Source organism: Colletotrichum spaethianum, assembly GCF_022836535.1.
Source record: "Colletotrichum spaethianum MAFF 239500 DNA, contig11, whole genome shotgun sequence".
In the NCBI taxonomy this organism is placed as follows: Eukaryota; Fungi; Ascomycota; class Sordariomycetes; order Glomerellales; family Glomerellaceae; genus Colletotrichum; species Colletotrichum spaethianum.
In genome coordinates, this window is record NW_026054781.1 from 249,244 (window position 1) to 263,732 (window position 14,489).

At 54.6% G+C, this 14,489-nt stretch overlaps 3 protein-coding genes across 3 annotated transcripts; all 3 read right to left on the reverse strand.

The window, feature by feature from the left end:
• Positions 1–2,261: 2,261 nt before the first annotated feature.
• On the reverse strand, positions 2,262–4,004 carry ColSpa_04991 (putative transcriptional regulatory protein; the record flags this gene model as incomplete). The annotated part of the gene is made up of 3 exons (XM_049271203.1): positions 2,262–3,428; positions 3,486–3,593; positions 3,831–4,004. 3 exons carry the CDS (start codon positions 4,002–4,004, stop codon positions 2,262–2,264), a joined length of 1,449 nt encoding a protein of 482 aa, XP_049127160.1.
• Positions 4,005–10,247: 6,243 nt separating this feature from the next.
• On the reverse strand, positions 10,248–11,787 carry ColSpa_04992 (peptidyl-prolyl cis-trans isomerase-like 4; the record flags this gene model as incomplete). The annotated part of the gene is made up of 2 exons (XM_049271204.1): positions 10,248–11,643; positions 11,708–11,787. 2 exons carry the CDS (start codon positions 11,785–11,787, stop codon positions 10,248–10,250), a joined length of 1,476 nt encoding a protein of 491 aa, XP_049127161.1.
• A 1,140-nt stretch (positions 11,788–12,927) lies between these two features.
• Positions 12,928–13,437, reverse strand: ColSpa_04993 (uncharacterized protein; the record flags this gene model as incomplete). The annotated part of the gene is made up of 1 exon (XM_049271205.1): positions 12,928–13,437. One exon carries the CDS (start codon positions 13,435–13,437, stop codon positions 12,928–12,930), a length of 510 nt encoding a protein of 169 aa, XP_049127162.1.
• Positions 13,438–14,489: the final 1,052 nt, after the last annotated feature.

Genomic DNA, 14,489 nt, shown 5'->3' on the forward strand with positions numbered 1-14,489 from the left:
CCAAACAGTGATGACTTTCATCACCTTGAATCAACTTGACTAAGCTTGTAGCTGCGAATTGTGGAAAGATGACTATTAAAACCAATCTGATGGACAATAAAAGCTACCCAGCTCCGTCGTGTGAGAGAAGCGAAGCAGAACTCGATGATGCTCCCTGATTACCGTGATATTCAGCATCTCCTTTAAGGCTCATGTCCCACCATATCTCGTCCATTCTGACCCGACCATGACCTTGTTTGTTTCAATTTCATATGAAAAGAAGTTGATGAATCCCCATAACTCACGCCAGTTTTTATGTATCACCGTATTCCGAGAACCACTCCGTTCCTTTGGTTACCAGATCATCCCGCAGTCTAGGGAAAATCTACCCAGTCCACAAAGCCTTCCCATGGCTGTTATCCCATCTGTCCACAGCCCATTAGACTTACCCCCATAAGCATCCCCAAACAAGAAGCTATGAAACCTAAAAGACAAGCGAACTGATGCAGATGCAACCCAGCGAAAAGAATGGAAGCAACAAAAAGAGACTCGAAGATGACAGTAGTGCGTAAGGCACAGGCACAAGCACGACTGCGCCGACAGAACAGCATTTGGGGGGTACGACATGCAATGTCCTGCGTGTAGAACAGCCGGAGGCCTAAGGAAACGTGGCGAAGAAGACAACAAGATGGCAGAAAAGAAAGGAACTAACAACTAGTACTTTTTTGTTTCGGGTCACACCCAATCAACCTACTCTTGCTTCCTGGTTCCCGCGCAAGACCCAATGCTTTGATGAGAGGATGTGAAAAACGGAGTAACTGCGAAAATGAACGCGATTGGCGAGGAAACGACGTCGCATTTTGAGTCCGACCAAGAATAAAAAAGGCAATAAAGGAAAGACGCGAATGGAAAAGAATGACCAGGGTTGTTGTTGTGTGTGTGTGTGTGTGTGTGTGTGTGTGTGTGTGCGGGAGGTGGGGGGTTCGGCATAGAGATGAAAGAATGGATGGATGATCCTGTACCATCTGCACCCTCGAGGCACATCGGATTCACGGAGACCCCCTCTTTCCCTATAATGATCAAACAAAAGCCATTCGGAGGAGATGTTGGGATTCCGGGAACAAGAAAGGAGGGGCCAAAGTTGGGCGGTAACCGTCGATTGTTCGTCGACATTGGATTTGAAGCGAGAGGGATGGTGGGAGGGGGCCAGACGAGATTGGTCGGGTATCCCCTGGAGCGGTTGTCCATGTCGGGTAGCCGCATGATGCCGCCAGAGTATAGTCCGATTTGGGCTGTTGAACACCATCGCCCCATGTTCTCTCCCGGGATAGAGACTATGCAAACACATCCCCTGGTGCCGTTGACCGATGACAAGCCACATTGGCAGAAGAGCCCAATAGACAGTCTAGCCTTGTTGTTGAGGGGCAGAGACAAGATGTCAGAACCCTTGCATTCAACTCCTATTACCGAACACCTATAATACCTTCGGCAACGGATGTATGCTGTCGTTTTGATGGTCTGAGAAGTGCATACTGGGCCGCAGACGCACAGTACGCATCCTCCACTTCTTGCCGGGCGCCCCCAATCCGGTCTCTGGACCTGGCTTTGGTCTCATGCCAAGGCAAGCCACCTCGCTTCCTGGCAACGGGCCTTGCGTTCTGTTTCGGCGACGTACGGACATGTACGAAGTGTGGCGCCTTTTGTTTTGACGGTGTACGAAACGATCCAGGAGCGAGGAAAGAACGTGGCGCCTTCAAAGACATGCTGCAGGTTGTCATCTTAGAGATGTGGTTGAGTTTCGAGTTGATGACCTCGTACGAGAGCCCTATGGTCAAAAGTCACCGACGACCAGGGGACTCGAGAACAGTCCTTGAGGCTTCAGTATGGCTGACGCCACAAGATACCAAAATAGAGTTGTAGGATGTCGATCCTGGGGTTTGGAATTTTGGAACGAAATAGTTGGCCGCCTGCGAGCATGACTGCCGGGGTGATTTTGTAAAAAGCGCCACCTAGGTCAAGCCCGTAGTCTTCCCATGGAGGGTCGGATGCAGCCTCCCTTTTTGTTATCTCTTCCTTCCAGATGCCGGAAAAATGCGTGAATGGGTACTATGTGCTGGGGTGGCCAAAAGAAAAGGAAGAAAAAAAAGAGAGGATCGTAGAAACAGATGATACCAAAGAAACCCGGGAACAGTGTTGGAGCAAGCGGTGCTGCCAAGATGGAAAGTGGTTCCCCTATTCCTCGCCGGCACACTACAGGGTAATACCATCCGGGTGGATGGCCCCTACGAAGCAGACAAGCCGCCCGCGGATCTTCGGTTTGCGTAGTGCTCAGCCGAAACGTCCTCAGATATCATGTACTGCGACACGTGATGCCGTCCATGGCCTGCTACAGAGCCATACATACCTGCAGAGGGAGTCGTGACTGTGTACTGCTGGCCATTGGATAGCGAGCCGCCCGAGCTCGAGGTCTCGCCGCTTCCGCGGCGGCCCACCGAGGACGTCGCAGAGGATCCATCGGTGTATTTGTAGCTCAGCTCGGACGCGGAGCCGTGCGTACGGAGGCTCGTCTCCGAGGCGCTGAAGATGGAGTCCCCGCTGCTGGCAGACGAAGGCGGGTAACCTGTCATATCCGCCACGTTTGAGAGGCGGTGGTGTGACATCGAGGGGAGAGTGTGCACAGGCGGCGGGTATGCCGTCACAGGGGAAGAATCGTAACTTCCCGAGCCGGCTGTCGAGGTGCTGTAGCCCGTGGTCACCTCGGAAACGGCGCTCGTGGGAGATGTTTGCGATATGGGGCTGCCGGAGGACTTTGTAGACGATGAAGCGGCGTAGGAGGGCGCCGAGACGCCGCCTTCTGTGCGATAGGCGAGGACGCTGGTGTTGGGAAGACGGGATGCTGGGTTCGGGAGCATTCGGTCGCCGCCGGCCTGCGGAAGGGATGCCGCAACGTTGGAGAGGGAGAAGTTCGATCCCTCGCTCTGCACCGCCGACACTGCAGGTCGATGCACCAAGGACGCACCGCTACTGCCGTAACTGTACCCCGTTGTGGCATCTGCGTTGACGTACATGTCTCCGCTGCTCGGGACGGCCGCTTTTGCCGTCATGCGATAGTAGTAGCCCGGGTCATGGCTCTGGTAGGGGTATGAGTAGCCCATAGTGGCTGCGCTGTAGTCCACGCTGCTGGTGCCGTCGTCTGAGTAGCCGGGAGTGGAGGACCAGCTCGACATGGTCGCAGCGGCAGGGTAGTACTTTCCTCCACCTCCGTAAGACGAGTAGCCTGTCGAAGTCGGAGGATAGCGGGTGAGGCTGTCGTGCATGTCGGAGGCGTAGTGCGGCGGGGAGGCGGTAAGGGGTGATGCCATGGCCTGCTGGGCTTGGTATGCCCTCGCTGCCTTGAGCTCGTACGCAAACTCTGGAGTCTGGACCCAGGGAGCTTCGGTCGATGCAACCTTGGGCGTTGCATATTAGTCGTCATGATCACAGAAAGGAGGGAGCTGCAGACTTACTCGTAGGAACATGCAGGACTCGGCACCAGCGGCCTTGCAGTTTTGGCACGGAAGTCCATTGCCCGTATCTCCGCTGCAGCGTATCTTGCGCTTCCGACAACGGCCACACTGTCGATATTGTTAGATTTCTACCTTACTTCCCCCGCAGACGATGGCTATGCAAGTTCCCCTTTCGGTGCCTTCAACGGCAACAACTTGTTTCCTCCCTTGGGAGATGGACTCCATTTACACCGAAAGAGACATAATGAACATTGCACCAGGCGTAAATAGAGAAAATGAAACATCAAAGTGATGAAGTCAAAGAGTTCAAGAAGACAAGAAAGCCAAAAGCCAAAAATAACTTACAGCAACGGCAATGCGCTTACGAGGAGGGGTGTCGGTCTCGGGCTCTCGTTCAGTCATGGTCGATGTCCGCGCTTCGGAAGAATGCGAGTGTCGCTGCTGGCGTTCGGGGTAGCTGTAAGTTGGGTCCAGGCGGCTATATCGTCGTCCTTCTGGGTAGTACGCCGGGCTGACCATGGTTCGCAAGTAAAAGACCCCTCGGTTGATTTTGCTCTTGTAGCCAGAGTAAAGGGGTACAGTCAATATCGGTGGACAGACTGGTGTGGGAAGGAGTCGGCGCGCTGTTACAGGAAGCGAGGGGCTGGATCTGGGCTTGGGACTTGAGGCCTGGTGTTTTGAGAAAAGATGTAAGCGCCGCTGCAGATGTTTTGGTGCGAGTCAGATGGGCTGGTCGCCTCGATGCTGATGCTGTCGTGACCAGTGTTTATCTGCCTGTCTCGTTTCAGCACTAAAGGGTCACCCTCCCTTGTCTTTTCTCCCCACACTCGTGACTTGATGTCGTCAAGGGCTGGGGAACGTGGCAGATAGCCTGGAAGTCGGGTTGACAGGAAGCGAAGGTGGTCTGAACAGGATCGGTTTGATGGCCTCCCCACGTCTCCTTGTCATACGTTGATGTTTGAAAGAAAGAGAAAAGAGAACCCGTTTTCCGAGTGCGAGAAGAAGGAAAATCAAGGAAGTCAAGACTTGCTCAATGTTCCACACGAGAAAGGAGGAAGGAAAAGCAAGGGCTGTTGGTGGAAGAGAAGATTGAAGGACAGAAAAGATGAAGAAGCAGCTGCAGCCGGCGCACTGTTATACTATCACAATTCTGGACTCCCGCCTCCAAATCAATCCGTGCAGAGAGATAGATCGCCGCCATCTGTGTGTGTGTTTGCACATCTTCTTTCATTTGCTCCCAGATGTCACCCCCTCCCACTCCATCAAGATCTGGTTTTGGCCTATCTTTCTGATTCCTCCACTTTAGAGAGAGCGAGAGAGAGAGAGAGAGAGAGAGAGAGCAACGAACGACCAGGCTCTGGAAATTACGACACCACACGTTTCCACACTCCCCTCCTTCGATGTATGCGCGCCCCCCCCTCCCCCATGAAAGCTTGAGGGCACAATACACAACATGTGTCATGGAACCGGCGAGAGAGAGGTTGCTGCAACCATTGGGAGGCCCCTTGCAAGTAGAAAGCACAGGCCCGAACAGACCAAAATACAAAGCTAGAGGGAAGCCAGCAGACGTTCAGACATGGTGCAAGATGTGGCGTAGAACCTCTCAACTGGCAAAGACCAATGTGTGCTGTATCATGTCGCACCGGGGCGGGAACGTGCAGCAGGACAGGCGTAGGAGGTCCTCACTTCGGCTCTGGTAGTGACAAACACGCATGGCTGTGGCTATGGGCGGGTGGGAGTAGTGGAAGAGCCAGACTCCGTTGCCCCTTGTTGTTCTTATTTTTTTTTCTCTTCTTCTTTCTGCAGCTTTCATCGGACATGTACTGTAGATTTGGGGAAGCGACTGGGGTGGAATTTGGGGGAGACAAGAGCAAACAGAGGAGGGGGAGGGGTCCAGGGCCGAGCTGGCAGGCCGCAACGGCGGAGGAGACGGCTGAGAAGAGCAGGGGTCCTGGCAGATCTGTAGGGCCCAGTGGGCGGTGGGCGATCTGAATCTTGGGAAGGGCGTATCGTGGGATGTTGTGAGAACGAGGGATCTGGGGTTGTGGGCCAATCTGGGCCCAGGAATCTCGCTTCTGCAGCTCTCGGGAACAATCTGGGAGGGAACTAGAGGTGGGTGGGTGAACGGTCTGAGACCTGTTCCTGGGTCTGCTTATTTCTCAAGACCTCCTCGTCCCAGACCCTGACTTGGATCTGTAGGCGGGACGCAAGTCGACATGCCGTCTGTTTCCATAGCAGAAGAAAGACTATGACGTTGCCTTGAAAACAGCCACCATCATAAGAAACTACACCGGCAAGGTGTAATTGCTGCCTCTCGGGGACGAGACAACAACCATAATACCGAGAACGTGCCAGGCGGGGTGAACCTCGCTTTCCTCGTAGGTATACCCCCGCACGCTTCTATCGCTAAAGAACTGCCAAGCTGTTGTTGTAGACGGGACTGCTGTAGTCGCTCGGTGGATGTCGTCCAATGACAAAGACGAACAGTGCATTTGGACGATATGGCTTCCATTATGAAGACGTACATGTATCATGGGAGCTCAGCCTGCTTGCCACCTGCCAGTCTTTCTTTAGATTTCTTCCTCAGCCACTTTCACAGGTCCAGTGCTCAACATTCGTTGATTACAACCAGTTGTAGAATACGGGAAGGGTACACAAAAAAGGAGGCGTCTGTTTTAAGAATAAGGGCATTTCTCGAATGGGAAAGGTTTCCATCTTCCAAATGATCTCAAAGTCCACCACGCGGCAAACAGTCGCCCAGCATCGTCTGGCAAAACGGCCAACTCGGTCCCACTTGGAGGGGAAGGGGAAAGAGACAAACCATGGCACTCGATTGTCCGACCTTGCCATGGTACATTGACTGAAGCAGGGCCATCTTTCGCCGCCCTGATTGATGTGTGGTTGGGTGGGCAAGTCGCACTTTTCCCCCGGTCCATGTACACCTGAGCAGCATCTAGAACCCAAGAGGGTACCGCAACGCGACAGATACGCTTGTGTGGGTGTCGCTGTTCCTGTGTTACCCTGCCGAAGCGGCCCCCTTTGCAGCACACAACGCAAGGTGAAGACAGAATCGACTTGGGCAATGTTCATCGACTACCCCCCATCCAACAAACGAAAGACTCGTGAGGGCAATCAAACGTTTGGCGTACTTCCGCGCTCCCTCGCCGGTCAAACTGCCGGCGCCAATCTCTGAAGAAAAGGACAGAAAAGAAAAGAAGAATCTTCATGAAAAAGCAGGCAAGAGGGAAAAAAGAAAAAGCAAATCTTGGACCGTTGTTTCTATTGCTGCTGGCGGTGCGTGCTTGCCTGCGTGCGGCTTCGTTCGCCAAACATTCCCACGACCGGCCAAGGGCAAGGTTACTGTAAGAAATGAGCATCTTGGACGCGAGTGGTGTGTGCGGTGGTAGCCATTGTTGAAAATGCCCGCCCTCTGCATCGACAGCAAACCTCACCCTGCATCTGCCAGGCCGCCGGCAGCGGCAGCTTCCGCGAAGATCCCTCCCTCTGTCGAACAAACCGACCACAGCTGGCAAAAGAGACCCCATGCAAAAAGACGGTGGCGGTATACCTGTCGGACTTTTCCCCGGGATCCCCTCTACCTCCGAGATGGCGACGGCGGCAGCACTTTGTTTGCTCGAGCTTATGTACTGACTGTTGGGCAATCGGGCTGCGTGGATGGGCCGCTATGGACGGCCGCCGGACCCTCGTCAGATGCCCGCGAGGCATCCAATTCGGAGCTGTCCAGAACGAGAGCTGCCAAACGAGCCATCTGCGTTGCACCGCTTTCCTCCTCCTGGCCAGACCCGTCGTGCAGCTTTCCTGAGCCTCGTTCTCCACGCTGTTCTTCGAGGCCATATCTGAAAAGTTCTTTTCCATCTGCCCTGCACTTCGATGGACCATAACTGAGCGACTGGGATTTGGTGGTTTCTTCGATGTTGCAAATCCTAACCGGAGCTGGCCTCCTTTGGGGAAAAGACGGCATGACGCACTTCGACACGCGGTACACGAGTTTGAGCAACGACGACTGCGGTACCCAGAAATAGCAAACGGGCGGCTGAGGCACGGAGCGATGTGGTATGTGTATGTGTATATGTGTATATGTGCCTGTATGCATGGTATATGTAAGGCAATGTGTGTGTGTGTGTGTGTGTGTGTGTGGCTCCCTCCCGCTTCTGCGTCGCCGTCGTGGTTTCGCCCATGGGCGCGCGGCACGGGTCGCTATGCATGCCCGTTGACGTTGGCCGGCCAGGTTTCTGCTCCTCCAAAATTGCAAAATGCAAATGCACCTTCCGGCCTGTTTCCGCGAAGGGGCACCCCACATTGGGGCGGTCAGCATCTCGACGTTGGCGGCGATGGTGATGGGATGAGAGATGAGAGGAGACTGAATGCAATGCTACGTCGTCCGATATCTCCGTGCATTTGAATCAGGGGTAGATACCATGCATGAGCTTAAGTATGTCACTCGGGTGGCTGTGGCGTCGTCTTGAGCAGCTGGCCCTCCTTCAGCCTTCAAGAACCGACTTTATCTCGTCCGGAACTATATCGCTCATGCTTGAAGCCGGCGGGATCCTGTTGGCCATTGCTATCCTAACGCCCGTAACGACGCGTTTCCTTGAGGTCACTTCGATCCGTGTGAGAGCTTCTTCTCTTTCCCATACCACCAATGTCTAATGTCAAGGTTAGACTGGAGCCGCGAAGCACAAATTGCCGCCGCGCCGTGCGGGTAGTCCATCGTCTCGTGTGGTTCAATGCAGTCGACGACGCGCAAGGTCTCGAACCCCAGACTCGTGCTCGACATGTACTTTTTGCTAGACACTTCTTCAGCAGCGCGCAGTGGCTGAGACATTTCCTCGCCTCGTCCACGGTTATCTGAACCAAGCAGGTCTTACGAAAACCTGGATCTTCATGAAGAAAAACTTGCGCCGCAATACTAAGACAACGTCGAATCTCGCTGAAATTCAAAGGGGCAGCTCGTATCGAGAGTCGGCTGAGGAATCGTTGGCGGTGTAGCACAGCATCAGCACTGATATCATGCACGAAAGGACAGCCCACCGAGGTGAAGACGTCTTGACGGCGATCAGGCTTCTATGATGTAGACGCCGGTCGTTTTGCCTCCTGTTCGGTCATTTCCTGTGCGCGCCTGTTTTCCGAACGGGAAGAAGACAGGATAGCGCACATGGCTCGACGGCTTCGTTGACAACGGAAGATTTTTGCAGCCATCCTCGGGGTGCTGCATGTACCTTTTTTGGCTGCCAGTCATAGGCAGAGCCGGTGTCTCCATGCGGGTAGCCGTTGCCACAAGATACAACCGTAAGCGAATGGATCGGGCTTCCAGGGACACAATGTCATCTGACAAGCCATACTAGGGCGGCCACGGCCGGAGCAGCTTCAGGCAGCTCGAAGTAGGTTGCCAGGAAAGAAGCGGGCGCCAGGCCAGGCACCAAAGGAGGCGAAGGAGGCGCAAGAGACGAGCCGACCTGGCTGCCCCCACTGAACAAGTTGGGCGATGAGGAACTTCATGTCAAGGTCCAGGACTTGGGCTTTGAGCCTTCTGAGTTTGTCTCGGTACTAGGTCTCCATGTGCTGTGCCAACGAAGATGCCGTGGTTTGGCTCGAACAGATGCTGCACTGGGAGACAATCGGCGTCCTCCGTCTTGAGTCTAGCATCATCGCCCGGCCACCGAGGCCGAGAGAGTAACACAACGGGCGTGCATTGGTCTTGATGTCTCCCACTGAGGAAAACCCGCTCCGTTACACGGATTGAAGACGTAATACCTGCTGGCCAGAGATGAATGCAGCGGCCATGCAGAGACTTGACACGCTGTCACTCCCGTGACTCTGTACAACATTAGCAGCCTATGTTAGAAGACACCTGGTGGGTTTGCGAGGCCTGCTTTGGAAGCCAGCTTGCAAACCGCCTCAACGAAGTTGCAGGTGGCAGCAAGGACGGAATAACGATAACAGATCATGAGTCCTCATCTTCGTCCCGAAAGCAGCCTGGGCCCCCACAGAAATCCATGTGGCAAAGCTGAATGATGAGAACGGGGTTGTGCTGGAGATGGACCTGACAGGCCAAAATCGTTGTTGCACAATGCTGGGTATGCACGAGGCGGCTGCGGACTTCGTTAGATGGTTTGCTCCATGGTCCTTGGTCCGTCTAGATGTCGCCAAGAAAGCAACCCCGGAAACACAGGAATCACCTTGAAGATATGACAACTGACAGATGACGGATTCATCAAACGGCAGCGGGCTGATGTGGCCTTCCTTGGCGACACCACGAGGTGCAGCGTCCCCAGTGCCGGGGGCATTCGGAAGGACGCATACCTGCATAGCTCTTGCAAGTGGAAAGGCCTCAGTACGCATGTTTGCAACGACGAAATAACGAGACAAGTTCTGCATCGAGCAGGTCATTCGCCATGTGCGACGCGACGAGCCACCCCGCAGCTTCATCTATTGTGACTTTCCCCCACCATCCCCCCCCCCACACCCGGACTTCCTAGCCGACGAGAGACGCAACGAGGGACGATGGGCCTGCGTGCAGGCTGCCGTGGCCAGCGCCTCGACAAGTCAACGACATTTCGGTTTGCTCATGAAACACTAGCCTTACGCGGGGGTCAGTGGTGACATTGGCGTCAAAGTTGTGTGTATTTTGTAAGGTCTACATCTGAGATCGACCGCGCTGCTACGAGCTGATCAGCGACGGCTGGGTATACTGGTGTTGTCATGGACGAGGAAGAACGGGAAGCACGGCTTGGGCTGCTGCTATCTTCGTCTCTCCGACTCTCGATCCCTGCCTCGATTCCGATTGTCCCAATCTCTGCGGTCTCTGCGACCCGATTCCCGATCGTCCCGCCGCCGGTCTTGGTGATCGTACCGTCGTCCGGAACCCCGGTCGTCGGATCGATATCGATCTCTCTCTCCCCTGCTGTCCCTGTCCCTGGCCCTTGGACGTCCGGGGCTTCGGCTTCGTCTCCGTTCCCGTTCTGCTCTGGGGCGGTCTTTGTCCCGCTGCTCTCTGTCCTGCTCCGGTTGACGCTCTGGCTCCGAGCGACGATCCTTGGTACGTTGGTGACGGCCCTTCATCTCCTCTTCTCCGTACACGAGGTCGTAGTTGTCTCCATTCCGCTCGTACTCGTCGCGGTATTGTCGCCTCTTCTCGAGCTCGTCGACTCCTCCCCAACCGCCTCTGGAAGCGTGCTTCCTACGCTTCTGATTTGTGTCGTCTCGCCAGACCTGACTCAGCTTGCTCACACTCTGCGAGAAGTCGACGTGGATACGGCGATCGTCGATCAGGACGTCCTGCATCTTGGAATAAGCTGCCTCGCAGGACGCCTTGTCGGCATATTCGATGAAGGCGTACTGAAGACTGTCGCCGGTCTTGGCGTCACGGATCACCTCGCAACTCAGAATCTTGCCGAACCGGCCAAAGATGAGTTCTAAGTCTGCATCTGTCGTGACAGGGTTGAGCTTGCAGACAAAGAGAACGTTCTCGGGCGGAGCGACTTCGGCGAACGGCAGGTCACCCATCATTTCCAGAGTGAGGGCCTGCGCTCGTGCCTCCCTGTCCCTCCGCCGTTTCTCGATAGCCTCTTCGTCCAGATCGTCATCTTCGTGCAGGGCAGCCTCGTCCGCGATACGGACAGTCTCGAGTTGTGACTTGGTCGGAGGCGGCGAAGCACTGGGTTCGCGCAGCTCGGGGGGGTCGGGGTACGGGTCGTCGAGGATGATCGTGTGCTTGATTCGGATGTCGATGAGCGGGTGCCCCTTGTCGTCCACAATTGCCTCGTTGATCTTTTCCAGTACGTCGAAACCCTCAACGACCTTGCCAAATATAGCGGCTTTACCGTCCAGGTAGTCGGTGTCGTCGCCCAGAGTAACAATGAACTGGGACGCTGCCACGCGGGTATCCGGGTCCGAGTCCAACGGCGCCGTGGCCATGCTGACAGTGCCCCGCTCGAGATGCTTCAGCTTCGGGTGGAAGAAGGCTGGGAACATCTTCTTCGAGCCGTCACCCGACAAAAGGCCCCAAATCGACGTGCCTCCATCGGATTCCGTGGACAGTGGTCCTAGGGGATCGCCGGTCTGGAAGGAAAAGTTCTTCTGGACGGAGTGAACCGGCGAGAAGTTGTAGTACTTGACTTTGCAGAGCTTCAAAAAACTGGCGAGCTTTGGGTTAGCTGAGCAAGAGCTGTGATGCGGCGATCGGGCAAGTCGCGACTTACTTTTCGCACAGCTTGGGCGCGTAGTCGACCAAAAGGTCAATCACAATGTCGCCCGAGCTGGTTTCCAAGAGAACCGACATGGCGACGGTCGTGTGTGCCTTGCGTTGGCTCCGGTGGCTGAACGGATGTTCGTCGATATGTTGTCGCAGTCGTCGTCCAGTGGGGTTGTCTTATCCAAACGGAGCTTGCCAGAACTTTTTTTTTCTTAATTTTCGCGCCGCGGATTGATCAACACAGACCAGCCGGTTCAAATGCGATCTGCAGCTCAAAGGTTTCCGCCCGAGACCGAAGACAGGGGGCGCAGGCTAGGCTCGAATGGCCTGGTGGGGTTGGAGTTGCGTGTATGGTCGATGATGTTTGCGGTCAAGGTGTTGTTGGAGCATCAATCCGCAAGGCAACAGCAGAGAGAAGCCTCGTCACATAGTGTCGAGATGGCTATGTACCGTCATTCGCACAGTGGGATCACCGGGCGAATCAGGAGGAAGCAGGAATCTCGGGTGGGTCGACCCAGTTATTTGCATTCGGGAGCTTGGAACTTGTCCGATTGGTATCTTGATGTATTCTAGATTTTATTTCTTATTTCCTTGGTGGTTTTCGGTTCCGAACTGCACGATTCAAGCAATCTCCTCCCTGTAGCTGTAACTCGCCGAAGCGCACGTACACCGTCTTTGCGCGCGTGCAGCATCACGAAGAACACCGGTCATAATCCAACCACTCTCCACATGCCCACGGGGAAAAGCGTCATTGCTTTCATTAGTGCAGAATACTTGAGAGTCGATCAGTGCGAAAGGTGAGAAGTCAAATCAATGTTTGTAATTTGGTGTCGTATCAGTCATTACAAGCTCTGTGTTTGTCTGTGTCTGTGGTATCCTACAACCGCCAAATATACGCCAGAAATAGAAATAGAAAGGTGAGGATAAAAAAGGGTCGGCTGCGGTGTCAAGCCGACCTCGCCAAAGAACATCCAATACCCGACAGGCGAGATGGAAAAATGATCATCGCCTGTATGCACCAGCTTTTCCCAATTCTGATGCAGGCCCCATAGCCATGCCATGCCTTTCTCGGCACATGTCAGAAACCCGCCCCCCTCAACGCCTTTTGATAAGGTAATATCCTGCCAATTAAACGCCGCCAAAAGAAACCCCGTGCAATTAGGTAGGTAAAGTGTCAAATGCTGCGATTCTGTGTCGATCCGTGGGCTTGTGGTAGGTGACGGTGTCTCACGGAGCGCTCTTGCGTCGTCGCTCCGAGCGTAACTCCTTTTCCGTCTCCATCAGGCGGCACTGCACCCACATGCGGAACGAGTTGTCGCCGCGTACTTGGTCGCAGTTGAGGAGCTCCATCAGGGCCCGCTTCATGCCCTCGTTGACGTCGAAGAGGCGCTGTTCCTCCTCGGCCACGGCCCAGATGGTCGTCTCGTCTGCAATCGGTGCAAGCGAGCTGCTGCGGCGAGCCTTCGGGCCCGAGAGCGACGAGCATCGGCTGCGGCTGTGGTGTCTCCGACCACCGGACGAGGCGCTGGGGTACTGCCCGAAGGGCGAGCAGGTGCTGCGGGTCGGGGACACTGAAGGCGACGAGGCAAGCGAGGTGTTACAGGTGGTGATGGGACGGATCTGGTCCAGGTGCTGGCGGAGTTCCTCGTGTTGAGAGTGCAGGACGAGATATTGCTGGAGGGCGAAGTTGGAGGTCTGCTGCTGGGGAGAGACGGGAAGACTAGACGGTGCTGCCATTTTTGCTGACGTTGGTGGATATGGAAATTGTAATGTGCAAGTAATGTGTCTTTGGGCTATTGACGAGCCCATCGGGAATTGATATGGGTTGGAGGAAAGAAGATGGGTTTGTTTGTAGATTAACGATAGAACCAGGTGAAGACGATACTCGAAAGGTGTCGTCGATGAATATGCCCTGGGGAGGTGCTCGTGTAAGGTGAAGTGATGGGCGGCGGGTGGGTTGGATTTGGCCGATGTCGTCAATGTGATGCTGTTTGGCAAATGAATTCGGCACCACAGTGGTTCTCAGCCAAGCGAATATATGCTATGTTGACTCGTTGAATGTTTGGGATGTTTGATTTCTTGTTTTCCTTTTCAAAGGGGAAAAAAAAGGCGCCGATAAGGAGAAGAGACGGTTGGTGAATGTGGCTGGTTGACGAAGAGAGTTGACTCGTGGTTTTGAGCTGATGGTTCGATTACAGAGGAGGTGGTGCCGAGTACTAATACCAAACGAGGTACCAAAGTCTTTGGAGCTCCCGCCCTGTCGATGGCGGCGATCACAGGTGGATCCGGCGTCCTTTGTCTCCTTTCAAATGAACCCCCCGTTGGCGTGCAATAGAGGAGACGCGGGCGGGCGTGCGTTGGAGCTTGCGGGGGTTGCTGGTAAACGGTCTCGAAGCCCCCTCTCAACTGTCGGTAATAAATGCGAAAAAAGAGGAGAAGATGCAGCAGGATAGGAGGGCGTGGCTGTTGTCGGGCAAGTGTTTGGTCAGAGATTGAGGCCCTTCTGGGGAAAAGAGGGTAGGGATGGGGATCAGGTAATATGTAGCTAAGGTGTGCTTGTTGTGTATGCGTGTGTGGTTGGTGAGTGTCTCTGGGTTGTGCAGTTTGCGGTGTGCACGTCCGATGCAGACGAGATGCAGACAGATGCAGGATAACGCAGACCAAGTAGCTCCCCCCGGCAGTCAGTGACTTGTTTTATTAATCGGCCGTTGTGGACGACCCGGAAGTGAAGGGCGGGCTGTGTGAGATGCGAAAAGAGGAGACTCTGATCAAGAAATCGCGTGGTCGCC